The sequence below is a fragment of the Dryas octopetala genome, chromosome 4, assembly GCF_963921425.1.
Source record: "Dryas octopetala chromosome 4, drDryOcto1.1, whole genome shotgun sequence".
Lineage (NCBI taxonomy): Eukaryota > Viridiplantae > Streptophyta > Magnoliopsida > Rosales > Rosaceae > Dryas > Dryas octopetala.
In genome coordinates this window covers 19,866,750-19,893,794 of record NC_141369.1, presented here as the reverse complement: position 1 = coordinate 19,893,794, position 27,045 = coordinate 19,866,750, and the positions used below count along the sequence as shown (strand labels likewise).

The following is a 27,045-nucleotide window of genomic DNA, read 5'->3' as shown; positions in this document are numbered from 1 at the left end:
CACCCCCTCCCCCCAGCCCTAACCCCCGTCGCACACCCCTCCCCCCCAGCCCCAGTCCCAGCCCCTCCCCTCCCCTCCCCGCCCTGCCCCCACCCAGCCCCATCCCCTTCCCTTCCTGCCCCCACCCAGCCCTCCCTCAGCCATCCCAGCCCACCCCCACCCATCCTCCCCCCTCCCCACCTCACCCCCCTTACCCAACCCCAACCCAGCCCCCTCACCCCTTACCCAAACCCCTGACCATCCCCCTGCCCATTTCCCCCAAATTTTTTTTTTTTTTTTCATTTTAATTATTTTAAAAAAATTTTGTATTCAGGACGGGGACGAGACTGGGGGTGCGACGAGGGAAAGGGGAGGGGATGGCTGAGATGGCTGGGTGGGGGCGAGGAGGGGAGGGGATGGCTGGGGGCGGGGGGGAGGGGAGGGGAAAAAATTAAAAATTAAAAGTTTTAATTTTTTTAATGTTTATTTTAAAAGTTTTAATTTTTTTAAGAATTTTTTTATTTAAAAGTTTTTAAAAATATTATTATTTTTTAAATGTGGGTAAAAAGACGAAAATATCTCTGCCACGTCAGCATATAATGGTTTATTTAACAGAAAAACTAACGGAGGTACTATTTTGACACAAAATAAAAGTTGAGGTATTTTTTGTCAAATTTTTAAAATTGGGGTACTAAATTGAAAATTAGTGTATAATTGAGGTACTAAAATATAATTTGCTCTATATATATATGTGTCAAGATTTGTTTCTTAATGTGGCTTAAAGGAAAATTTTCACCATGTATACGGGTCCAAGTGTCTAACAGAATAGCCCTCTAACTTTCATGGTGAACTTGTCAAGTATGGCTGCTAGAACTATATCTTTGAACACAATATGTATAATAAGAACTATCTCCACCCCTTTTTTATTTCACTTATTTTCATTCTAAAGAAAGTTGAGATTTGAAAATTATTTGCTATTGCCAATTCCAAGCTTCCTGCTAAGAAGAAACAGAGGAAGATAAACAGAGGAGGATAAACAGAGGAGGAAGAAGAAGCAGAATAATGGTTGCCCAGGTGCTACTTCATATTACTCTCCTCTTGGGCTCTATGAGTAGTGCAATACTAGCAGTAGCAGCACAAGCACCCATAGCAAAAGGTACTTGCACTCAAACACATTTTGGAGACATTGAAATTCCATATCCTTTTGGAATTGAAGCAGGCTGTTACATCAACAACTGGTTCCAAATAACGTGTGACCACTCAACCAGTCTTCACAAACCTTTCTTGAACCACACGATCCTGAATCTGGAAGTGCTGGAAATTTCTGTTGAAGGCACACTAAATATCAAAAACCCGATTACCGTCTCTGCAGCTAATTGCAGTAACAAGCTAATCCGCCAAGCAGCAAACTTGGGCGGAAGCCCTTTTGTGTTTTCCCAGAAGAACAGATTCACTGTAGTGGGTTGCGGGGTTATGTCTGAGATAAACTCAACCTCAGATGGGCTTACCATGTCAGCCACATGCGTGTCTCAATGTGACAAGGTTTCCAGTAATGGTACCACCTGCAATGGCTTGGATTGCTGCCAGACCTCCATCCCTCCGTTTCTTTCAAAACCAGTTTTGTGACCACTACAAATCCATGCAATTATGCATTCTTGGTAGACCATGACTGGTTTCAATCGTTTGCCAACAATTCAACAAATATTTCTTCCAATATTGGCGATATGGATGATGTTTCTGTGGTGCTCAAATGGAGCTTGTATCATTCGATGATCAAAGTATTTGGAACCATTTTGACTGCTTCCGAAAAATCCGTTAACTGTCGAGAATACAATGACACCTCTTTAATAAATCATCCAGGCTTGAATGTTTCTGTACAGGGGGTAATTAAACTTCTACTACCATTATCCAAATTCAAATTAGATTTCTTGAATGAATTGTATCTTTGCACTGAAAAAAATAATCATCGATGCATGAGTATTCATTCATGTAAGTTGGGCTTAATTGCAGACATCAATGAATGTGAGGCTCCCAACAGAACGTGCCCTTTGGACTTCACATGTAAAAATCATCTTGGATATGCTGAATGCTACTACCCGAAGAGCAAGTCGCCAGTTAAATTGGCCTTTATAGGTATGCCCTCATAAACCAACTGAAATCTTTTTTGTTATAATTAGAAACAATTGTTATAATTAGAAACAATAGTATCTTATTGACCAAGTTTTCCTTTCTTATTTTGTTGAGCTACTCAGTTATCGGCAGTGTTCTTGGACTATTGTTCTTAATCATTGGTGCATGGTGGTTGCACAAAGGCATAGAGAAAAGGAAAAACATCAAACGCAAGGAGAAGTTTTTTAAACAAAATGGTGGTTTATTGTAGCAGCAACAACTATCTTCTGGTGAAGTAAATGTTGAGAAAATTAAGTTGTTCAATTCAAAGGAGTTAGAGAAAGCCACAGACTATTTTAATGTAGACAGAATTCTTGGGCAGGGAGGCCAAGGTACCGTTTACAAAGGAATGTTATCAGATGGAAGAATTGTTGCTGTCAAGAAGTGTAAAATAGTTAATGGGGGAAAAGTTGGACAGTTCATTAATGAAATTGTCATTCTTTCACAAATCATCCACAGGAATGTGGTAAAACTATTGGGTTGCTGTTTGGAAACCGAAGTTCCCCTTTTGGTTTATAAATTCATACTCAATGGAACACTTTCTCAGTATATTCATCACCAGAATGAGGAGTTTCCTCTTACATGGAAAATGCGATTACGAGTTTCTATTGAAGTTGCAGGAGCTCTATCCTACTTACATTCAGCAGCTTCCTTTCCCATTTACCACCGAGACATCAAGTCCTCTAACATACTCTTGGATGAAACATATAGAGCCAAAGTAGCAGACTTTGGGACTTCAAGATCAGTAGCCATTGACAAAGCGCACCTTACCACACTAGTACAAGGAACATTTGGTTATTTGGACCCGGAGTACTTCCAATCAAGCCAATTTACAGAGAAGAGTGATGTTTATAGCTTTGGAGTGGTCCTTGCTGAGCTCCTGACTGGACAGAAACCAGTTTCTATGACGGGGTCACAAGAAGCCAGAAGCCTAGCAACTTATTTCCTTGTTTCCATGGATGAGAATCGTCTGTTTGATATTCTTGATGATGGAGTTCTGAAGGATGGTAAGAAAGAAGAGATTATGGCAGTTGCTAACCTCACAAAACGTTGCTTGAATTTGAAAGGAAAGAAGCGTCCTACTATGAAAGAAGTAGCAGTGGAGTTGGAGGGAATTCAATTATCATCTATGAAAGATTCTGATGTTCAAAAAAGTTTTGCAGAGGTTGGATATGTCCCAACTCATGAAATTACTGAGGCTTGGGATGTTGGTTCTACATCAGCAAAATCTTTAATGGATAGTGGACCAAGCAGTGGTACAGGTTCTTCATTGGATGTACAACCACTATTGTTTTTCAACACGCAGTGAACAAATATTTGTTGTAATATTCTATGTTTTTGGACTTTTAATCTTTTAGACTATCAACTTATGTGTACTATCTGCAATTCTGTAGCTTTTCTTAGTTATATATGACAAAATAAACTCAAATTTCAATTTGTTTTCTAGTTTTATTTTCTTAATAAGCTAGAATTTTTTCAATAGACTCGCGGGAATGATCAAGTCTAACAGAAATCCTCAATCTTTCATGATGAAATCAAACATCTTGCAGGAATGTTTTATAGCATATTCACTAACAAAATTGAGAAGGCCAACAAGAAGATCATTGAGTTTGACTTCTGATTTCGATAGTATATTTCATGCCAATCTTTATTTATGATCATAAGAAAGAGAAGTATATTCTGTAGCATGCTATTATGGTTAGGAGATTGAGAGAAGTCATGCTCTCATTGTTTTCTTTCAAACATACATACAAAGGAGAACAGAAATATAACCTTGTCCTTCATTCTATTTTCTCACCATTATTATTTCCTATTCATTCCATTTTATTCAAGCTACTAAATAAATTATAAAATATTTCTAAACCTGAAAGAAAACTCACCTGGAATGCTTTCTTCAGTCTTTTTCCAATCCTGATGAATTTTCTTCTTTTGTGTCTTTCACTGGTATTTGTAAAGCTGATTTGAACTTTGACTATTATTTGAATGTGCCTGCTGCCTTATAAAATCATGGTGTGGATTATCAAGTCACCTATTTAAATTTGTCAAGTATGGCTGCTAGAATATATATTATATTCTATATATACAGCAGTAACATTCGAATATATGTATACACACACACACACACACACACACACACACACACATGTAGAAACCTGAATAATAAATTCACTTACCCTCCAAGGAGAGTTTCGAGAATACCATGAATTGGTATCCTTATGAAGACAATTCTTCCTTGAATCTTCTCAAAATTGATGTAGAGAAAACCAAGCAGCAGCAAGGAAGGTGCAAAGATGCCAAAGAACTATCTTTGAACACAATAACTACCCTCTGCACCTTCTTTATTAGGCTTCATTTATTTTGATTCTAAAGAAGGTTGAACCTTGAGAATCATATGCTTTGCTAGCTAACTCCAAGCTTCCTACTAGACAGCACGGCATAGAGTTAATTAAAGTGATCAGAAGGAAGAAGAAGCAGAATGGCTGTGCAGTTGCTACTTCATATTACACTGTTCGTGGTCTATGACTACTGCAATACTAGCAGTACCACCAGAAGCACCTTTAGCAAGGCCTAATTGTCAATCTCAATGTGGAGACATTCAAATCCCATACCCTTTCGGAATTGGAGCAGGTTGTTACATTGACGACTGGTTCCAAATACTCTGTGACAACTCCACCAGCCCTCCAAGACCTTTGTTGAACCGCACCAATCTGGAGGTGCTGGAGATTTCTGTCGAAGGCACACTAAAGGTCACAAACCCAATTACCTTCTCTGCCAATTGTAGCAACAACAAGCCAATCCGCTGCCAAGCAGCCAACTTGGAAGGAACCCCTTTTGTGTTCTCCCAGAAGAACATATTCACCGCAATGGGCTGCGGCGTTATGGCCATGATAACCTCAAAATCAAACGGCTCAACCATTTCATCTGGGAGCAAGTCCCAGTGTGACATTTCATCAAACACCTGCAATGGTGTCCACTGCTGCCATACCGCCATCCCTTATTTTCTCTCTGCCTTCAATACCAGTTTCCAGGTTTACGATGATCATGATTCTACAAAACCCAGTTCCTGCAATTATGCATTCTTGCCAGACCATGACTGGTTTCAGAGGTTTTCCTACAACAATTTAACGAATACTTCTGCCTCTGCCATCAGTGACATGGACAGTGTTCCTGTGATGCTAGAATGGAACTTGTATCATTCCAAAGTAGAAGTATTTGGAGACTTTGAAGTAGAAAATGGGGCACACGTGACTTTTGAGTCATCTTTTTACTGCCGGAGTTATAATCACAGCAGCCCTTCTTCAATGTACGGACCTTCAAGGCTTGAATGTTCCTGTAACTGGGGCTATGTGGGAAATCCCTATCTTCTACAAGGGTGTCATGGTAATTAAACCACTACTATCATAATACCATTATCCATGCTAATTAAACATGAATTTCTAAATAAGATTAGATGATTTTGTAGAGTTATTTGTGATTTATTCCAGACATCGACGAATGCGAGGTTCCGAACAAGTACTGTCGTGCAGACTCCGTATGCAAAAATCGAGTTGGGTATTATGAATGCCATTCCCATGGCAAGTCGAGGGCTAAAACGGTCTTTATAGGTATGCCCTAACCCCTACGCCATCTATCGACCCAAAAAAAAAAAAAGAACCCTACGCCATCTAAAATCTATTTGACATTATATTTGCCATATTTTATATTATTAAAGAAGGGTCATCTTGGAATTTGGAAATCTGTTGTAAATGTTAAAAACTTTACATTATATATTAGTCGTGCCTACTTCTTTCATTATGTAACTTTTATCACGTAATGAGAGATAGACGCATAAAGTATGAGCAATTCTCACATCCACACTAAGGTCATCCTATACGAGAATCTTGTATGTCAAATCTTATACAAAAAGTTTTTCATGCCTATAAAATTCACGTATAATATCTCATATTTCTATATAGAATTGTTCGGACAAACTTTCTATATATGATTGGCATAAAAGATTTCCATATAAGATTTCGTTCAAACTAAACATAGGTGTGGATATGAGAATCTCTGTATTTACATCCATTACATAGAATTTGTAAATAACTTTTCCTTTTATTTTAATTTGAATAGTAAGTAATAAATTATCTTCTTTACAAAATAATATGGACAATGCAGCTAGCTAGCTAGCCCTTAAATGATGTATAAAAACAGCAAACAATATCTTCAATCTTCTTGACCAGGTTATATATATGTTATCTTTTTCTTATTTTATTGAGCTATATATTCAGGTGTTGGCAGTGGTCTCGGGCTATTTTTTTTAGTCACAAAGTCATAACCATTAAACTCAAGGAAAAGTTATTCGCACAAAATGGTGGTTTATTGTTGGAGCTACCATATTTATCTTTTGGTGATGATCAAGTTGTCGGTTTCGAAAGTTAGAAGTTAGTTCAATTCAAAAGAATAATTAGAGACTTCAATATTTATTTGTAAACGATATATACATTAGTTTTTTTGGCCAGGATATATACCGATAAATATATTGCTGGCAAATGGAAGAATTGAGGTCGTAAGGTATCAGAAATTGTTGTGTATGTACAATTGTAATTTTTTGTAAAGTATTGTCTATGAAATAGTTTATGGAGGCTAAATTGATTAATGAAATTGTCAATCTTTTTATTAAGAAGAAAAAAGAAATTTCTTTCTTTTCACAAATAATACATAATTAACTAACTTATTATTACATATTATGTTATAATTCTTTTTTAATTGTATTGTAATCTAACTGTACAAAATATGTGCTGCTCCTTCCCTTCCAATAGTTTAAGCACTTATTAAATCATTGATCTTTCTATAACAATCCACCCCAAAATAAAAAAACAGAAGCGTACCAGCCACCAGGTATTCAAATGGCTATTGTAAGCTGCGTGTGAACCATTTGCTTTTGTAAGAACTAAGAAGAGTAAGATTGAATTCTAACATCATGCAAGTGTACATATATAAGCATTAGAAAGGAGGCATGTGTGTATTTGGGCAGAGAGATGAGTAGAGCTCCTCTGGCAAATAAACCATAAACCCCATTAGATTTCTTCTATCAACTCAGCCCTGAGAAGTCTATATATGGTGTTCGACGATATGCCACACTTAGCACCCCTATTGTGTACTCGGATGCTGTGTATAACCCAACTGACCTTGGTGGTTGCAGCTCAATTTTTGATGAGAGTAGTACAAACTACGATGCCTAGCTCTGAGGCTGGTATTAACTGCTGCCAGAGCACCCTTAAAGGTATGGCCATAAAATTTGACTACTCCAAATTTTTCCTCTCCCTAACTAGAATGCTGCCATAAACTTAATTGACTTTGCAATATTTATTTTCATGATTTCATCATTGATCATTTCACTGTGTTATGCAGGTCTTGGACAATTATTTCTACTTATTGGCACATGGTTCGGTTACAATTGCGCAGAGCACTTGCAAGGTTTGCAAAAATAAAATTACTGTACGTATGTATAGTTAATATTTGGACTGCAATATCTTGGTTTAATTTGATTACTAATCTTTGTGAAGGTTCTTTTTTTCTTGAACTTTTCTGGTTTGAGTAGAACTTAGGTATCAAGGTGTATACATTCTTTGTTTCTATCTCTCTCTCGTTACCCATGAGGCCATGACAAGAAACTTTTATACGAGAAAGACTACCACACCTGACTTGTGTGACTTGTGTGACTTGGTATGAGAAAAACTTTTAGACGTGCTGTTAATAATTAATACATTTTCCACAAGAATCAAATGTTATTAATAAAGGTCCTGACTAATCTTGAATGATTCCCTTCCCACATCATGACATCCAACAGGGGTTGATTGGGTGGTGGAGGTGGAAGGCTTCTTCACTAAGATGGTGTTCAACAACCATTGCCTTTGACTTTTTCACGTTATACATACATTAATTCTTCTAGCTAGCTTGTCTAATCGGTTATTATATAAGAAGAAGTATATAAATAAATCTCAAATATTAATGTGGCTTAATATTGAGCAAGAAATATCTCCATAGAATAGTAGAGGATTCAGTTCCATGAGTCTAACAGTATTAATCCTTGATTATTCTTGATATATTTGGTCTATGGCTGCTAGAATATATGCCAACTAATCAGTAAATTTTCACTCATCCTTCTTAGGGACGGTGATCCCTACACATATAAAAACCCAAGATACACACACGAAATTTCCTCAACTAGAAGTAGTTGTCAATGATGCCAATGCCCATTGAAGGGATCCTTGTGAAACTCTGATTGGTGATATTGACATTTGTATTTGCAGCTGCACCAGTAGGCGCAGCTGCTCAAGCCCTAGGCGCACCAGTTGTCTAGAATGCTTGCTCCAGTCTTTTTGATCAATTACTGATGAGTTTTCTTCTTTTGAATCTTTTACTGAACTTTTGTAGTACTTATTTCAATGTCGACTATTGTTAGTAGACTGCTGCCTTATAAAATCATATAATATTTTTAATTTGTCAAGTATGGCTGCTAGAATACATGTAGAAAGCAGAATGATAAATTTTCCCTTACCCTATAGGGAGAGCTTCAAGAATACCATTTATTGGTATCCTAATGGAGACAATTCTTCCTTTGACCTTGTCAGCACTTTAGAGAACTAAGTAGCAGGAAGGTGCAAAGAACTATCCCTGAGCATAATAATATAAAACAAACTATTGAAAACAAGGTTGAGAGACTTGAGGATCATTTGCTTCTTACTAAATGACAGATATTTGATTAAAGGGATCAGAAGGGAAAAAGAAGCAGAATGGCTGTCCAGTTGCTACTTCATATTACTCTGTTCTTGTGTTCTATGAGTAGTGCAATACTAGCAGTAGCATCTGCAGAAACCACCATAGGAAAGCCTAATTGTCAATCGAGTTGTGGAGACATTGAAATCCCATATCCTTTTGGAATTGGAGCAGGTTGTTACATTGACGACTGGTTCCAAATAGTCTGTGACAACTCCACCAGCCCTCATAGGCCTTTGTTGAACCGCACCAATCTGGAGGTGGTGGAGATTTCTGTTGAAGGCACACTGAAGGTCACAAACCCCATTACCTTCTCTAATTGCAGTAACAAACCAACAAACCGCCAGACAGCCAACTTGGAGGGAACCCCTTTTTTGTTCTCCCAGAAGAACAAATTCATTGCAGTGGTTGCGGAGTAATGGCCACGATCACATCAAACTCAAGTGGCTTTACCATTTCAGCTGGCTGCAGATCTGAGTGTGAAATTTCAACAAATAACACTACTGCACATAACACACATAGTACCTGCAATGGTGTGGACTGTTGCAAGACTGCCATCCCTTCCTTTCTCTCTACCTTCAGTACCAGTTTCCAGGATGTTTACGGTGATAATGGCACAAAAAGTTCATGCATTTATGCATTCTTGGTAGATGAGGACTGGTTTGTCAACAATTTTACAAATATTTCTGCCATCAGTGACATGGACAATGTTCCTGTGATGCTAGAATGGAACTTGTATCATTCCACAGAAGAAGTATTTGGAGTCTTTGTAGTAACAAATCGGACATACTTGACTTCTGATCAATCCTCTTATTGCCATATTTATAATGACAGCTCATCAATATATAATTCCTCAACCAGGCTTAAATGTCGCTGCGGGGGGGGGGGGGGGGCTTTGAAGGAAATCCATATGATCATGGATGTCAAGGTAAAACCTCTTATACCCAAAAAAACACATGAGTGCACATAATTAGACTATGAATTGTATGTTTTTGAATTTTATTCTATAGCCTGCAGATAATTTAATAGGATAATGTGTAATTTATTTTAAAATCAAGAAACACCATCTACTTTTTTTTTTTTTTTTTCAATTTGAATAAGTGATCATAGGTGATTTACCATCATTTTGTTTCTGTCATTCAAAATATTACAGACATCAATGAATGCGAGCAGAATCCAAACCCCTAGTCTATCTTTTCAACAAATGTATCTTTTACTTTGACAGTCTATTTTGCTTGGATGTCTAATTCATTATTCACATGCATGGAACTGTCAAATAATTTTCATAGTCAAGTTTCCAAATTAAGATGGTCTGTGCTGAAATTCTTGAATTATCCTGTATCAACTTATTAATCTGCCGTAAACAATTAAAAAACAATAACAATATGACAAATTAAAGAAGGAAAAGTCTGGTAATACTTCCTCAAGACACAAATTTGCTATTATAGTAATAGTCACATCAAAAGATGACACAATGCTATAAGCATGGTATGCAAAAACTAGGGATTACATAATTGGTCGGAGTAATACTTATCATTTACCATTTGTCAAGTATGGTTACTAGAATCCAAAACCTTAACCTAACCTTCAATGCTTCTTCTTTGACTTTGATCCTTCTGATACAACTTATTAAGAATAATTCAGCACGGAATTCTCACATGGGCCAAAAGAAATATTTTATTAGCTTGTTTTCTTGTTATAAAGCATACAGGGGAATTTGGATTTGCTTCATGACACTCACAGAGATATAAGAAAATGGTGGTACAAATTTTTCAGATAGTTCTGTTATTGTGGCAATTAAGTACTGCATCAGCACAAACACCACCTCTCGCAAAGTCTGGTTGTCAGGCACAATGCGGAGATGTTACAATTCCATACCCTTTTGGAATTGGAGCAAACTGCTACCTTGATGAATGGTTTGCTATATCAAGCAATGAAACTTTTAACCCTCCCAAACCCGTCTTCAATAGAACTAAACTTGAAGTACTGGATATAACTAATGAAGGCACAGTTCGCGTCAACTATCGAGTAAATTCAACTTGTGGTGATAGAAGCAGTGCCAATGTGAGCATGGGAGGAAGCCCTTTTGTTTTCTCCCAAGCCAACAATAGGTTCACTGCTGTGGGTTGCAATAACTTAGCTCTAATGACTCTGCTCAATGGTTCCGCGACTGGGGGGTGTTTGTCATTTTGCCTCAGTGGCTCACAGGAGGAGGTAGTGGTAGTTGCAATGGCATTGACTGCTGCCAGACAACAATCCCTTCAGATCTTCAGGCGTTCAATACAACGATAGAGAGCGTAGAAATCAGTGAAGGCACAGAGGGATGCAAGTATGCATTCTTAGTAGACCAGCAATGGTTTGAGTCCAATGTAAAAGTAACACAACTCTTAGGCTTCATTCAAAACATGGAATACTTTCCTGTGGTGCTGGACTGGAGGATAGACAGGTGGAAATATGACTCACTTGTAACGAATAAATCAATAGCCTTCAACAATGCAACTGTGTGTGAAAGTGGAAGTTTTATCAACACTGCCTCTTTTAGCAACCAGAGCTCACTGGTTCGATGTTCTTGCAAAAGGGGCTACCAAGGAAACCCCTATCTTTCTGAAGGATGCCAAGGTAAACTTCTCACAATCTTTTTATAATGAACTTGTTTTTATTTTGAATTAGAGATGCTCATCAATCCAAGTTCAGATACTTTCCTATTGGAAAGCTCTGCCTGCCAGGCATGGTATGCCAGTTTGACACAATGGCCTCCACATGCAGAGCTAATGTCTTCACTAGTTGTTTCTAATTGACACTTCTCATTAATTTTAATTTTACTATCATTTGGATATTCATTCCTTTTGCACTTACCTAATTCGTATCAGATATTGATGAATGTGCGGACCAGCACAAGAGCCCTTGTTGGCTAGAAAACCTTGGACCTACTTTTATCTGTGTAAATACTGAGGGGAGTTACGAATGTCACTTCTACAGTCCTGCAGAGAAGAAGAAATCAGCAGCTAAAACAGTGCTTATAGGTATGCCTTTGTACCTCAGTTGGCCCGGAACAATTTTCAGTGAATTCAAATGAGTAAAGATTGAACTATTCGCTGAAATTTCCAAAGAGGCTGTAGCATTTGAATACTTGTTTATAATTTTTTTCTCTTATGCAGGTATCGGCGCAAGCTTGGGGCTGTTATTACTTCTTGCTGGCGCATGGGGCTATTGGCTACTTTTTGACTCCCTCGGCTTTTACTAGTTTACCCTCTGCTTTTTATAAATTTCTTTCAGTTTTCTCATAAACCAAATTTCTCTTGAAGGGCTACAAGGTCATTTCCCACGTGGTGGGCCCTACCTCTCTCTTACTCTCACTCTCTGTCGGAGCTTTGCAAAGCTCTCAAATATTAATCTCACTCTCACTCTCACAATTCCGGCCCATTAATAAGTTTTTGAAATCAATTTTACACTCTCACGCTCACCAATGTGGATAGCCTTTAGCAGAGTATATTTTGACGCTCTAATTTTGACTAGGCTTTATAACTTCAAAAGATTTCCAACTTCATATGCAGAAATGTCACTCAAATTATATATATCGGTTGTGCTTGAAAGCAATGAAGATTATGAAGTAGTGTATTGGACAAACTGCCATATCATGTTTCTAGATGTTGGTAACTTAAAGTTCGGAAATATAATAGTTGTTGCAAATATTATTAATTTACCAAACTACTGTTGACAGCAGAGAAACATGTGTAATCGATTTTCTTTGTCAAAGGAAAATTATGGGTCCCCTCCAATATCAACACCCACTCAGTATATAAGAATTGAGTGTTTAATTAATCATTTGACGTCAGGTCATGCATGGTTGGCTGTAGCTAATGACAAAAAATATGTTAGTTGCAGCTAACTTCTCTTGCTAATACTGTTCACAAGCATTATCTAACTCGTGGGTACCTAACAGTTAAGTCGTATGTAGACCTTACCTTACAGTATCTACTTCCACTTTTGTTCTTTGTATCACTATGTAACATCATATAAATACATGTTCAGTTCACTCTGCTACTTTCAAGTAGTAAACACAGAGTTTTCAAAATCATTAAGTAGTGGTGGTGCGGTTGGCCGAGATAACCATGGGGTCAGAGGAGCACCAGTCTCTACTACTCGGACTTGACTCACAACCCCGGATTCGTGACTTGTCATCCGAAGCCGTTGAAGAGTTTCTGGAGCAACGGCCAGTGGCAGTTCGATGGTGGCCTAGGCTGGTGGCATGGGAGTCAAGGCTCCTCTGGCTTTTATCTGGTTCATCTATCATTGTTTCCATATGCAATTACATGCTTAGCTTTGTCACCCTCATGTTTTGTGGGCATTTGAGTGCCTTGGAGCTTGCTGGAGCCTCCATTGCTAGTGTGGGAATTATGGGTCTGGCTTATGGGATTATGGTATGTATCCATCCAAGTGTTCCTATTAGTTAATGTAGCAGAATTCTGTCTATAATTTTTCTGATTCAATTAGTACTATTTGGTTCTTTCAATCATTCTATTGGACTATTCTTTTGTCACATAATCTATTATGTTATGTTGTCAGATTGTGTTATACAGTCTGGAAACATGTTAGGTATTTGACAATAAACGTTACTCATCATTCTATAGCCTAGCTCACATATGCTAAACACTTAATTTCTTCCTTTAAATTCAAAGTTGGGCATGGCCAGTGCAGTGCAAACTGTGTGTGGGCAAGCATATGGAGCCAAACACTTGCCATCAATGGGTATCATATGCCAAAGAGCAATCATCTTGCACCTGGGAGCAGCAATCCTCCTCACATTTGTATATTGGTGGTCAGGTCCAATCCTCATAGCCATCGGACAATCCGAAAGCATAGCAGAGCAGGGCCAAATCTTCGCCCGGGGTATAATCCCTCAACTCTATGCATTTGCAATAAACTGCCCCCAGCAGAGGTTCCTTCAAGCACAGAACATAGTGAACCCTTTGGCATACATGTCTCTTGGAGTTTTCGTCCTACACATTCTTCTCAGTTGGGTGGTGGTTTATGTTGTGGACTATGGCCTAATGGGAGCTGCTCTCACACTGAGCTTCTCATGGTGGCTGCTTGTCATTATTTATGGACTTTATATTCTTCTCAGCCCCAAGTGCAAGGAAACTTGGACTGGCTTCTCTTGGAAAGCCTTCAGTGGAATTTGGCCTTACTTTAAGCTAACTGTTTCCTCTGCTATCATGTTGTGGTATGTGTACAATTTTAACCATTTCCTCCCCTTTCTTTCCTGTTCCTCTCACTTGCAAACATGTAGGGCCCATTTGTTATCTTTTTTTGTTTTTATCTATGACGTAGTTTGGAAATATGGTACAACCAAGGGCTAGTACTTATATCTGGGCTCCTATCCAACCCTACAATCGCACTAGACTCCATTTCTATTTGGTATGACCCATTTACCCTTTGAATTTTATCAGCAACCTTTATGATCAATTATTCAACTAACATTCAAATCTAACTTTACATGTTGTAATGTGATATATTTCCAGTATGAATTATTGGAACTGGAGCTTGCAGTTTATGTTAGGCCTAAGTGCAGCAGCCAGGTTTGTGACAAATAAGATGCTTTTGATAATTTTCAATTCTTGTTTTGCTTGTCCTCTGTTTTCTGGGTGACCAAGTGCTGTAAGACTTTTTTTAGTGACAATGAGAGTTGGCTTATGCAGTGTTAGAGTCAGTAATGAGCTAGGTGCTGGTCATCCAAAAGTCGCCAAGTTTTCAGTGTTTGTAGTGACCGGGACCAGCATCCTGATTAGCATAATCTTCAGTGCAGTTATATTGATTTTCCAAGTGGGATTAGGCAAGCTATTCACAAGTGACCCCGAGGTTATCGATGCAGTGTCTGATTTAATTCCATTGCTAGCCACCTCTGTTTTCTTGAATGGCATTCAACCTATACTCTCAGGTACTCATATATTACACAAGCAGTAGATGAACAAACAAGGCCTGCACACACTGTTGGGCATCATTTCTAATTTTGGGTGTATGGAAAATTTCAGGTGTGGCAATTGGAAGTGGATGGCAAGGAGTTGTGGCTTATGTTAACCTCGCTTGTTACTATGTTATCGGTTTTCCGATTGGATGTGTTCTTGGCTTCAAAACGAGTATGGGAGTAGCAGTAAGTTGAATCTCTCTCCCTCACTCTCATTACTAAAGTTATTGCTGAATTTGTGATTGTGAATGATAGATCTGGATGCATTTTTGGCCTTTTTTTTTCAGGGTATTTGGTGGGGGATGATGATTGGGGTTATTTTACAGACAGTAGCTCTAATTTTTCTCACTGCCAGAACAAATTGGAATGCTGAGGTAATTTATATTTTGATGAAAGTATGTTACCCATCAGAGTGTTTAGTAGCCAGACATGGATTGCATTTGGCCAAGTTGTCTTGTCACTAACGATCATGCTTTTGTAGGTTGTAAAAGCAGCTGATCGGTTGAAGAGATCTGCAAATGAAGAGAACTTAAGCTTGGTGGCTGAAGTATAAGGCTATCTAGGTGGTGCTCTGAAGGTTTTATCAGAAAATCAATGGGCTGTATTCGATTTAGATTTATACAAAGTTTTACAGTAGACAATAAATTGACAATAGCACGTGCTCTGAAGTTTCTTCTGTTTTTTCTTTTATTTTTTTGCATAATTTTATAGAGTTAAATGAGAGTTTAAACACGAATTTCTTCAAAAATAAATAGAGAATAACAAGTAGCCAATAAGAGTCCGTTTAGCACTATTTTAAGAACTGCCAAAAGCATTTTTGGTAGTGTTTGGCAAAAATCGCTTCTAAGAGGTTTTTTTGAGTCAGGTGCTTCCTCAAGAAGCATTTCCAAACACTTTTACATGAACCACTTAAATTTTTTTATAAATATTTGTATATGCTTCTTAGTATAAGTGCTTGTAATAAAAGTGCTTTTTAAGATCCAAGAGCCCTAAATTGACAATAGCACGTGCTCTGAAGTTTTTTATGTATTTTTTTTTTTACATAATTTTATAGAGTTAAATGAGAGTGTAAACAAGAATTTCTTGATAAATAAATAGACAATAACAAGTGTACAAATTATTTTGTATTTAATGAATTGGAAGGTGAAAAGTTCAAGTTTGTTTGCCCTGGTTTGAATTTGATCAAAAGACATCGACTTAATCTCAATCAATTTGGAGCTACGAGATGTGTCTCATAGCGAGTGTTTTCGGTTTTAGTGGTGAAGAAATTGACACGTGTATTTGTTCTTAGTAATTCTAAAAGGGTACTGGACTACATAAATACATATGCACATGGGTATGCGGAAGAAAGAACTTAGAACAAAACTCCCATGAACTTAATAAAGAATTTTGAGAAACTTCAAGCCTTTATACCAAATTATATCGTATGGTAATCGATCAAAGAAAAAAATTAGAATCCTTTTTATGTCCCCGACTTGTGAACCCAAGACGTTAGCACTGCTTTTAAAATTGTCAAAAGCGCTTTCAAATTAGTAAAAACACTTTTGATAGCGTTTGGCAAAAATAATTAGAAGTGCTTTTGAGTTATAAAAGCACTTCTAAGAGGTTTTTTGAGAAGCACCTGACAGGTGCTTTCTCAAGAAGCACTTTCAAGTGCTTTTGCATAAATAATTTAGAAGTTTTATAAAAATTTATATGTGCTTCTTAACATAAGCGCTTCTGATAAAAGCGCTACTAAATAAAAGTGCTTCTAAGAAGCAGTGCCAAACGATGATTCTTTAGACCGTCATCTACGATTCTACATATTCTATTATTCAAGGCTTATTGCACAAATACTATATGGACTATAGGGGTGCGCTTTTATACCACCCAATTTTATCAATATATGTCACATGTCATTAGTTTTTGTCAATTTTTCTGTTAACTTCAAGGTATTATTGTGAATTCATATTTTAAAATATTTTAAAAAACTAAAAACCAAATAGAAAATCTAAACATTTTTAAAATAAAAATAAAAAAGGATTTTTTTTCTTGTTTTCATTTTATTATTTTTTTTTTTAATCTTTTAATCTCATTTAGTGGTATAATTATCTCTAAATACTTTTTAAAAAAAGATTTTATTTTTTCAATTTTACTTAAGAACAAAATGAAAAGTATTAGAAAAAAATTGATGATTTAACAGAAAAATTAATTGGAGGTGCCGCCACATTATTACACATGGATAAAATTAAGCAGTAAAAATTATTTTTATGAGTGTATTAAAGCACAGCCATTATAGTCCAGTGATATTTGTGCAAAAAAACCATTATTCAATTAGCATTTTACCACTATAATAACGGCTCCTTTTCAAACCCTAATCACAATCATTAATTGCTAATCAGAAACCTAATCAAAATACCAAATTATGTTGACCTTAGGTACACCTGTTTACCTAACCCACCCAGAATAGAAACATCGTCTATCTTCCTCATATGTATCTCAGTCCCCTCCAAAATCAACACTGTAAAACTACGAAAGAGTAAAGAAAAGGAAATGGGCTCCACTAAGCGACATCTTTGTAATTACAACAATGCACAACTTTCAATGTTTAATTTGACTTCGACTCATACAATTTGTAAAGAAAAATGGGTTAGTTGTAGCTAATCTTTTGTTGAACTGGTGGTTACCTAACAATTGGAATGGTAGTTAGACCCTAGAACTTTGGACTAGCCCCTGTGTTCTTGTATCAATATGAAACTTCATATAAATATATTCACTCACTCTGCTTCCTCCAAGTAAAACATTTTTGTACAACCATTAACTAGACACATTTTTCACAGTCATCAACTAGTCACGGTGGCACGGCTGGCAGAGATAACGATGGGGTCGTCGTCTGAGTACCAGCCGCTGCTACTTGGACTCGACTCACATTCCCGGATTTCAGACTTGCCATCCGCAACAATTGAAGAGTTTCTGGAGCGCCGGCCAGTGGAACTTCGATGGTGGCCTAGGCTGGTGGCATGGGAGTCAAGGCTCCTCTGGATTTTATCCGGTTCATCTATCATTGTTTCCATAGCCAATTACATGCTTAGCTTTGTCACCCTTATATTTTGTGGCCATTTGAGTGCCTTAGAGCTTGCGGGAGCCTCCATTGCTAGTGTGGGAATTATGGGTCTTGCTTATGGGATTATGGTATGTATCCATCTAAATGTACATTAATTCATGTAGCACAATTTCGTCCCTATGCTTTTTGTTGTTCGAATAAGTACTTTTTAGTTATCAGACATACTCATCATTCTACAGCCCAAAATATGCTAAACTCTTAATTTCTTCCTTAATTCAAAGCTGGGCATGGCCAGTGCGGTGCAAACTGTGTGTGGGCAAGCATATGGAGCCAAACACTTGCCATCAATGGGTATCATATGCCAAAGAGCAATCATCTTGCACCTGGGAGCAGCCGTCCTCCTCACATTTGTGTATTGGTGGTCAGGTCCAATCCTCATAGCCATCGGACAATCAGAAAGCATAGCAGAGCAGGGCCAAATCTTCGCCCGGGGTATAATCCCTCAACTCTATGCATTTGCAATAAACTGCCCCCAGCAGAGGTTCCTTCAAGCACAGAACATAGTGAACCCTTTGGCATACATGTCTCTTGGAGTTTTCCTCCTACACATTCTTCTCACTTGGTTGGTGGTCTATGTTGCGGATTATGGCCTAACGGGGGCTGCTCTCACACTGAGCTTCTCTTGGTGGCTGCTTGTCATTACTTATGGGCTTTACATTCTTCTCAGCCCCAAGTGCAAGGAAACTTGGACTGGCTTTTCTTGGAAAGCCTTCCGCGGAATTTGGCCTTACTTTAAGCTAACTGTTTCCTCTGCTATCATGTTGTGGTATGTGTAAAACTTTAACCCTTCCTCCCCTTCTTTTATGTAGCTCTCGCTTGCAAACATTTAGGCCGCGTTTGATTCCGAATTTTTTTTTGGTTTTCATCGATAATATATATATAAATTAACTCTCTAGAGTGAATGAACAACATATTTTTCTTGATTCCACACGTCAAGCGCTTGGAGTGGACAATTTAAGTTCGGCTGCTCGGAGCGGACAATTCAGGTTCGGCTGCTCGAAGCTTTAAAAAATTGCACTACTAAGCACTCGGTGATGGCTGCCGAACGCTCGGCGTCTGGAATCCGAAAAAAAAATGTAGTTAACCACTCTTCTGAATGACTCTATAGATGAAATAAAGAAGAAATTTTTTGAGAAATAGTAATTTAATTGCGGCCTTATTTTTCCTTTCAAATAACTTTTAAGCTTGGTCATGCATTGATATTGATATAGTTTGGAGATATGGTACTTCCAAGCGCTAGTGCTTATATCAGGGCTCCTCTCCAACCCTACAATCGCGCTAGACTCCATTTCGATTTGGTATGTCTTCTGTTAAAGCAACCCATTTACCCTTTCAATTTTATCAGCAACCTTTATCAATTATTCAACCGACATTCCTATCTAACTTTACATGTTCTAATGTGATATATCTCCAGCATGAATTACTGGAACTGGAGCTTGCAGTTTATGTTAGGCCTAAGTGCAGCAGCTAGGTTTGTGACAAATAAGGAGCTTCTAATAATTTTCAATTCTTCTCTTGCTTGTCCTCTGTTTTCGGTGACCCAGTGCTTTAAGAATTTCTTTAATGACAATGAGATTTGGCTTATGCAGTGTTAGAGTCAGTAATGAGCTAGGTGCTGGTCATCCAAAAGTCGCCAATTTTTCAGTGTTTGTAGTGACCGGGACCAGCATCCTGATTAGCATAATCTTTTGTGCAATTATATTGATCTTCCAAGCAGGATTAGGCAAGCTATTTACAAGTGATGTCGAGGTTATCGATGCAGTGTCTGATTTAATTCCACTGGTAGCCATCTCAGTTTTCTTGAATGGCATTCAACCTATACTCTCAGGTACTGACATATGAATATATGACAGAAACACTAGATGAACAAGCCAGGTCTGCGCACAATATTTGGGCATGATTTCTCATTTTAGGTGTGTGGAATTTCAGGTGTGGCAATTGGGAGTGGATGGCAAGCTGTTGTGGCTTATGTTAACCTCGCTTGTTACTACATTATCGGTCTTCCCATTGGATGTGTTCTTGGCTTCAAAACTAGCATGGGAGTAGCAGTAAGTTGAATCTCTCCCTCACTCTCATCAGTAAAGTTATTGCTTTGTGATTGTGAATGATAGAACTGGATGCATTTTTGGCCTTTTTTTCAGGGTATTTGGTGGGGGATGTTGATTGGGGTTGTTCTACAGACAATAACTCTAATTATTCTCACTGCCAGAACAAATTGGAATGCGGAGGTAATTTAAATTTTGATGGAAGTATCTTACCCATCCGAGTATATAGTAGACATGATCAATTGCATTTGCCCAAGTTGTTTTGTCACCAATGATCATGCTTTTGTAGGTTGTAAAAGCAGCTGATCGGTTGAAGAAATCTGCAAATGAAGAAAAGTTGAGCCTAATGGTCAATGTATAAGGCTATGAAGATTGTGCTTTGAAGGTTTTATCTAGAAATTTAAGAGCAGAAAGGACCCGATGTACGAATATTTAAAAAAATAAGGATCTGTTTTGACATGAAATGGATATATCCATATATCTCTGATTTATATTTATGAGATGATACAATATGGCAAAACCTATACCAAAAATTGGTTCACATAGAAATAGACGTATTGGTTCACGTAAGAATGAGCGTAGAATACCAAAGGGAGTTATTCCTGTTCAAGCAAGTTTTAACAATACCATTGTGACTATTACAGATGTATGAGGTCGAGTAATTTCTTGGTCCTCCGCCGGTACTTGTGGATTCAAGGGTACAAGAAGCACTGGTGCTAACTAATAAGCACTGGTGCAAACTGATGAGCCCTGTTTGACTGATGTAACACCCAAAGAATCTAATCCCTGCTCTCATATTATTTTGTCATGCCCCAAATTCAGGAACATGACTGAATAAAACTATTGAATTGAGTAGAATGATGATGACAAGGATTTTAACGAGAAAAATCCGAATCATACATATACAATACCAATTTATGCGTTTGTTTAACTTTACAACTGATATCTATTTCTATATTGGCAAATAAACCAATTTAATAGAGACAATAAACCAAGCAGGTTATATGCATGAAACATATACCAAAACAAACATGATTGCTAAAAAGAATAGTTTGTATAAATCCTTTACAACCAGCCACAACAATAGATAAACTACAATATATATATAAAGGCAAATGGACTAGGGATACATTGTCTGATATAGAATTTCACTAACCCAACCCCAATAGTTGAATTTACAACCAGAATACCCAGCATATATGTATGTACAACCCAAACCAGTCCAATAAGAACCCAACCTTAAACCAGTTTATTTACACTACATTCTTACTCAAACATGTCCAGATCTGATGATGAGAAAATTTAAGCTTTGAGAGATATAAAGAGACTATGAAATAATATTCAGAAATTAATAAAAAGAAACTCAATCAACAAAACCCAATGATTAATAAGCTGAGACTATGAAATAAAATTCAGAAATTATACTTAGCATATATAGATATAAGACAATTTGGGATGAAGACAATTGCATGGACAATTACATATACAAACATCAGATGAATTTAGTATTGAACTGTATGTTATAGGCTTATAGCTCCAGCAAAAGAACTCACCAAAGAGAAAAGTTAGGCAATCAAAGAGTGAGGATTTTGCAATAATTTCTTGATGACTACCATATCAAGCAAAGAAACAACCTCAAACTCAAACACAGTCAGTCAAGGAAACTGAAATTCATTTGCAAAAGCCACGGCAGTAAGAGTGTAAGAGCATATGCCTCTTCCCATGCCACTAGATGCAACTCTATCAGAAAATCCCCCCAAGACTTCTTTCCCCTCCTTGTATCATCTGGTGTCTCTGTGTCAGTTGGGAAGAGGTATTTGGGACGCCTCTTCATCTGCTACCGAGCACATATTAGGACACATGCTCTTCACTTTGATTTTGGATAAGCCACCTCATCTAATGATTATTCTACTTTCTACTTTCTTGAGACTCGCTGGGGCGTTAATCGTTATTGACTTTCCCATTATCAAATTGTAACTTTTTTATTTAATGTTATATTAAGAGACCGCTCTTAACTAGATAAATAAAGTCAATTTCTGTATTCAATTCCCCCCCAATTCCCCAAATCAAAAAAGTCAACCTTCTACACAAATTTGTGTAGAAAATAATGATATTAAGAGAAAAATTTGAGTGGGAAGTTTCCTGACATGGGTAAGCTGATATACTCATGATCAATTAATAAAAAAGAGATTTATACTTCACTCTATTTTATGATTTTTTCATAGACTAAAATTGATAGTGATTTAAGGTTTTTAATTAAGTCCTTTTATTTTTCTTCTTTGACGGATTTATGTTAGTTTTTAACTCTAAGATTTTGGGCATTTTATTTTTCTTCTTTGACGGATTTATGTTAGGTTTTAACTCTAAGATTTTGGGCAGAGACTTCACTCTATTTTATGATTTTTTCATAGACTAAAATCGATAGTGATTTAAGGTTTTTAATTAAGTCCTTTTATTTTTCTTCTTTGACGGATTTATGTTAGGTTTTAACTCTAAAATTTTGGGCAGACTCTAAGAACCTAACATGCAGCCTCTACAAAGCCCATTCTACACCCTATGAGGGGAAATACCCTTCAACTAGAGGGAAATACCTACAAATCGGGGAAGAACTTTATTATAAATTAAAATGATTTTCTTATAAATTAAAAGAATTTTATTATGAATTAAAAGAATTTCTTATAAATTTTAAAATACTCACGGTCTTCATTTAAAAATTATTTTTCTATAGAACTTAAGCCTAATTATCTCTTAACAAAATTGGACTAATACTAGGTTATGAGACTCTTGGGATTTTCTTCAAGAATCCTACAATCGTTAGCAGTAATGTGCATAGCAGCATAAGCTAAATACTCAACAACCCTTCCTTTGGCAAGCCATATCTTGTATAGTATGGTAAGGAAGAAAAAAAAAATTGAGTTCTTTTTATGTCCCTTGACTTGTGAACCCTATATATTTAAAATGGGTCCTAGTTCTATTAGAAAAATAATATCATAATGAATCGTGCTCCTATGCCTTTAGAAGGCTTCTTGTTACAACTTACATGTCTTTCATTAAATCATTTTCATTAAATCATGTTCTGTAAAAAAATTCAATGGTTTCAACACTTGCCGCATCAGCTCTCTTTTAATAAAATTAAAAAACAATATAAAAAAAACTCATCCATTAAAGTACCCTCTCCCCTCTTTCCGGCGGCCCCCACTTTCTCTCTCTTTATTTCTCTTTTCTTTTCTTTCTTAAAGCTGACTTGGCGTTGACCCAAAAAAAAAAAAAAACTGACTTGGTGAGATTGTGATTCGAAATGATATTTAATAAAGAAAAATGCTTGGGTATTCAGAAATCAAGTTTGTTCTTACAACCAGTCACATGAGCCCATGATCGGACTCACCACATTTTCTCTCATGATAGACCTTATTATAAACTCATGTGATTAATTGTGAGGACAAGCTTATACTCATTTCTGAATACCCAACACCCCTTTAATAAACATGTAGTATCTCTAGCATTATTCTATTTAATAAACATTTTATTTATAACCAGCTCCTTTTAAATCCCTAATCACAATTAATTGCTAATAAAACACATATCACAATTCTTAATTAAAATACCAAAATGATATTATTAGGTACACGTGTCTACCTAACCCACCCATAGAAATTGAAATTAGTCAGGTACTGTATCTCCAAAATCAACACAAAATAAAACTACGAAAGAGTAAAGAAATTGAGATGGGCCCCACTAAGCTGTGCCACTGGGAACTGACAAGCGACATGTTCATTCAACACAATGCACTGCTTCGAATCATACATGGTTTGGTGTAATTTGTAAAGAAAAATAGGTTAGTTGTAGCTAAAGTTCTTTTGTGAATGTAGTACATGAATGAAAAGGTGGGTACCTAACAATTGGAATGGTAGGTTTTTTTTTTTTTTTTTGGCCAAGGACAATTGGAATGGTAGTTAGACCTTATAGTTTTGTACTTCCCCTTATGTTTTTGTATCAATATGTAACATCATAAAAATATATTCTCCCTCTGCTTCCTCCAAGTAACACACACAGTTTTCACAGTCATCAATTAGTCACGCTGGCACGACAGGCAGAGATAAGGATGGGGTCGACATCGGAGTACCAGCCACTGCTACTCGGACTTGACTCACATTCCCGGATTCCGGACTTGTCATCCGCAGCAATTGAAGAGTTTCTGGAGCAAAGGCCAGTGGAACTTCGATGGTGGCCAAGACTGGTGGCATGGGAGTCAAGGCTCCTCTGGATTTTATCTGGCTCATCTATCATTGTTTCCATAGCCAATTACATGCTTAGCTTTGTCACTCTTATGTTTTGTGGGCATTTGAGTGCCTTGGAGCTTGCTGGAGCCTCCATTGCTAGTGTGGGAATTCAGGGTCTTGCTTATGGGATTATGGTATGTATCCATCCAACTGTACCTATTAATTCATGCAGCAGAATTTCTTCTCTATGCTTTTGTGATTGAATTAGCACTTTTAGGTACGTCCAAATGTACCTATTACGTTGTTAGACTGAATTTAGACCATTGATCACTCTGGTTTGAATGTATGGTCTAAATTCACAATCTACCAACATGTTAGATATCTGACAAGAGACCATTACTCGTTATTCGAGAGTCTAACATTACTCTGCTTTGAATGTATGGCCTAATTTCTTTCTTTGAATTCATAGTTGGGAATGGCCAGTGCTGTGCAAACTGTATGTGGGCAAGCATATGGAGCCAAACAGTTACCAGCAATGGGCATCATATGCCAAAGAGCAATCATCTTGCACCTGGGAGCGGCAGTCCTCCTCACATTCGTCTACTGGTGGTCAGGTCCAATCCTCATAGCCATCGGACAATCAGAAAGCATAGCAGAGCAGGGCCAAGTCTTTGCCAGAGGCATTATCCCTCAACTTTATGCGTTTGCAATAAACTGCCCCCAGCAGAGGTTCCTTCAAGCACAGAACATAGTGAACCCTTTGGCATACATGTCTCTTGGAGTTTTCCTCCTACACATTCTTCTCACTTGGTTGGTGGTCTATGTTGCGGATTATGGCCTAATGGGGGCTGCTCTCACACTGAGCTTCTCTTGGTGGCTGCTTGTCATTACTTATGGGCTTTACATTCTTCTAAGCCCCAAGTGCAAGGAAACTTGGACTGGCTTCTCTTGGAAAGCCTTCAGGGGAATTTGGCCTTATTTCAAGCTAACTCTTGCCTCTGCTATCATGCTGTGGTATGTGTAAAATTTTAACCCTGTCCTCCCCTTTCTTTTATGTACCTGTCACTTGCAAACATTTACTTTTCCTTTCAAATAACTGTTGAGCTTGGTCATGCAATAATGTAGTTTGGAGATATGGTACAACCAAGGGCTAGTGCTTATATCAGGGCTCCTTTCCAACCCTACAATTGCGCTCGACTCCATTTCTATTTGGTATGTCTTTTGCATAAAGCAACCCATTTACCCTTTCATTTTTATCAGCCTACTTGATCAATTATTCAACTCACATTGTTATCTAACTTTACATGTTCTGATGTGATATCATTCCAGCATGAATTACTTGAACTGGGACATGCAGTTTATGTTAGGCCTAAGTGCAGCAGCCAGGTTTGTGACAAATAAGATATTCTTCAAGAATTTTATTCTTCATTTGCTTGTCGTATGTTTTCTAGTGCAAACAAGCATTGGAATTTTTTTAATGACAGTGAAATTTCGCTAATGCAGTGTTCGAGTCAGCAATGAGCTAGGGGCTGGTCATGCAATGGTCGCCAAATTTTCAGTGCTTGTCGTGAACGGGACCAGCATCCTAATTAGCATAATCTTCAGTGCAATTGTGTTGAGCTGCCGAGTTGGATTAAGCAAGCTATTTACAAGTGATGCCGAGGTTATTGACGCAGTGTCTGACTTAACTCCATTGCTAGCCATCTCTGTTTTCTTGAATGGCATTCAACCTATACTCTCAGGTACTCATATATGATAGAAACACTAGATGAACAAACCAGGTCTTCACACAATGTTGGGCATGATTTCTCATTTTAGGTGTGTGGAATTTCAGGTGTGGCAATTGGGAGCGGATGGCAAGGTGTTGTGGCTTATGTTAACCTCACTTGTTACTACATTATTGGTCTTCCTATCGGATGTGTTCTCGGTTTCAAAACTAACATGGGAGTTGCAGTAAGTTGAATCTCTCCCTCACTCTCATCAGTAAAGTTATTTCTTTGTGATTGTGAATGACAGAACTGGATGCATTTATGGCCTATTTTTTCAGGGTATTTGGTGGGGGATGATTATTGGAGTTTTTTTACAGACAGTAACTCTAATTATTCTCACTGCCAGAACAAATTGGAATGCTGAGGTAATTTAAATTTTGAAGATAGTCTCTTACCATGTGAGTATGTAGTAGACATTAATTGCATTTTAGCCAAGCTGTCACCAATGATCATGCTTTTGTAGGTTGTGAAAGCGGCTGATCGGTTGAAGAGATCTGCAAGTGCAGAAAACTTGAGCTTGGACTTGGTGGCCGATGTATAAGGCTATGAAGGGGGTGTTTGGAGTTCAAAGTTCCATTTCACCAGCGTTTCTTGTAGTGTAATCCTCTGTTTTGACATGGCATGGTCAACAAGAATTGGCCTTATGTTTCTAGGAAAAATTAGAATTTAGTCATTCTAATATTTTTTATTTGGAAAAAAATCTTATGATTTTTTGTTTTCCAAATAAAGTCTTTGACCATTGTCTTATCAAAAAATATGTTATTATTATTTTAGAGTAGAGAATGAAATTTGTAAAAGTTGTATGTTAAGTTTTAAGTATGAGATTCTCAAAATATTAGCCCCCAGACTACCTTGCTTTTGCTGAAAGGAAATGAGTAACCCACACTAAGACATAATTTAGTAGAGCCGCCAACTTGAATGGCATATGTGTCCTTTCCAAAGGTGTTGAATTGGCCCGAATACTGAGTCAATTTGGTTCAGAAAGCAATCAAAAGATAAAAAATAATAATAATAAAGTGGACTCGCTTAAATG

General features: G+C 37.4%; 5 protein-coding genes, 1 long non-coding RNA gene and 2 pseudogenes across 7 annotated transcripts; 7 read left to right on the top strand and 1 right to left on the bottom strand.

Moving 5' to 3' along the window:
• The first annotated feature begins 998 nt into the window (after positions 1–998).
• LOC147287836 (wall-associated receptor kinase-like 3) lies at positions 999–3,457 on the top strand (annotated as a pseudogene). The gene is made up of 3 exons (XR_015121696.1): positions 999–1,862; positions 1,903–2,112; positions 2,232–3,457. The product of XR_015121696.1 is annotated as a wall-associated receptor kinase-like 3 (transcript).
• A 319-nt stretch (positions 3,458–3,776) lies between these two features.
• LOC147287835 (wall-associated receptor kinase-like 2) lies at positions 3,777–5,649 on the top strand. Its single transcript, XM_086239777.1, has one exon. The coding sequence runs from the start codon at positions 4,668–4,670 to the stop codon at positions 5,535–5,537; it is 870 nt and encodes a 289-aa protein (XP_086095903.1). The 5' UTR covers positions 3,777–4,667; the 3' UTR covers positions 5,538–5,649.
• A 3,278-nt stretch (positions 5,650–8,927) lies between these two features.
• Positions 8,928–10,098, top strand: LOC147287834 (wall-associated receptor kinase-like 10; annotated as a pseudogene).
• A 567-nt stretch (positions 10,099–10,665) lies between these two features.
• Positions 10,666–12,154, top strand: LOC147287833 (wall-associated receptor kinase-like 8). Its single transcript, XM_086240954.1, has 4 exons — positions 10,666–10,974; positions 11,109–11,529; positions 11,781–11,933; positions 12,069–12,154. Exons 1-4 carry the CDS (start codon positions 10,666–10,668, stop codon positions 12,152–12,154), a joined length of 969 nt encoding a protein of 322 aa, XP_086097080.1.
• Positions 12,155–12,950: 796 nt separating this feature from the next.
• On the top strand, positions 12,951–15,543 carry LOC147287832 (protein DETOXIFICATION 41-like). The gene is made up of 8 exons (XM_086241738.1): positions 12,951–13,331; positions 13,590–14,134; positions 14,242–14,328; positions 14,433–14,489; positions 14,610–14,848; positions 14,943–15,061; positions 15,163–15,249; positions 15,357–15,543. The coding sequence occupies exons 1-8, from the start codon at positions 13,023–13,025 to the stop codon at positions 15,426–15,428; spliced, it is 1,515 nt and encodes a 504-aa protein (XP_086097864.1). The 5' UTR covers positions 12,951–13,022; the 3' UTR covers positions 15,429–15,543.
• Positions 15,544–17,509: 1,966 nt separating this feature from the next.
• On the top strand, positions 17,510–20,634 carry LOC147287831 (protein DETOXIFICATION 41-like). The gene is made up of 8 exons (XM_086241148.1): positions 17,510–18,046; positions 18,200–18,744; positions 19,190–19,276; positions 19,393–19,449; positions 19,568–19,806; positions 19,908–20,026; positions 20,120–20,206; positions 20,313–20,634. Exons 1-8 carry the CDS (start codon positions 17,735–17,737, stop codon positions 20,382–20,384), a joined length of 1,518 nt encoding a protein of 505 aa, XP_086097274.1. The 5' UTR covers positions 17,510–17,734; the 3' UTR covers positions 20,385–20,634.
• On the bottom strand, positions 18,789–21,891 carry LOC147287830 (uncharacterized). The gene is made up of 3 exons (XR_015121815.1): positions 21,577–21,891; positions 20,237–20,343; positions 18,789–19,034 (listed from the first exon to the last, which is right to left on the bottom strand). It is a non-coding gene; the product is annotated as an uncharacterized LOC147287830 (long non-coding RNA).
• A 2,149-nt stretch (positions 21,892–24,040) lies between these two features.
• Positions 24,041–26,821, top strand: TT12 (MATE efflux family protein). Its single transcript, XM_086239752.1, has 8 exons — positions 24,041–24,437; positions 24,713–25,257; positions 25,369–25,455; positions 25,573–25,629; positions 25,747–25,985; positions 26,078–26,196; positions 26,291–26,377; positions 26,476–26,821. The coding sequence occupies exons 1-8, from the start codon at positions 24,126–24,128 to the stop codon at positions 26,551–26,553; spliced, it is 1,524 nt and encodes a 507-aa protein (XP_086095878.1). The 5' UTR covers positions 24,041–24,125; the 3' UTR covers positions 26,554–26,821.
• The last annotated feature ends 224 nt before the right edge of the window (positions 26,822–27,045 follow it).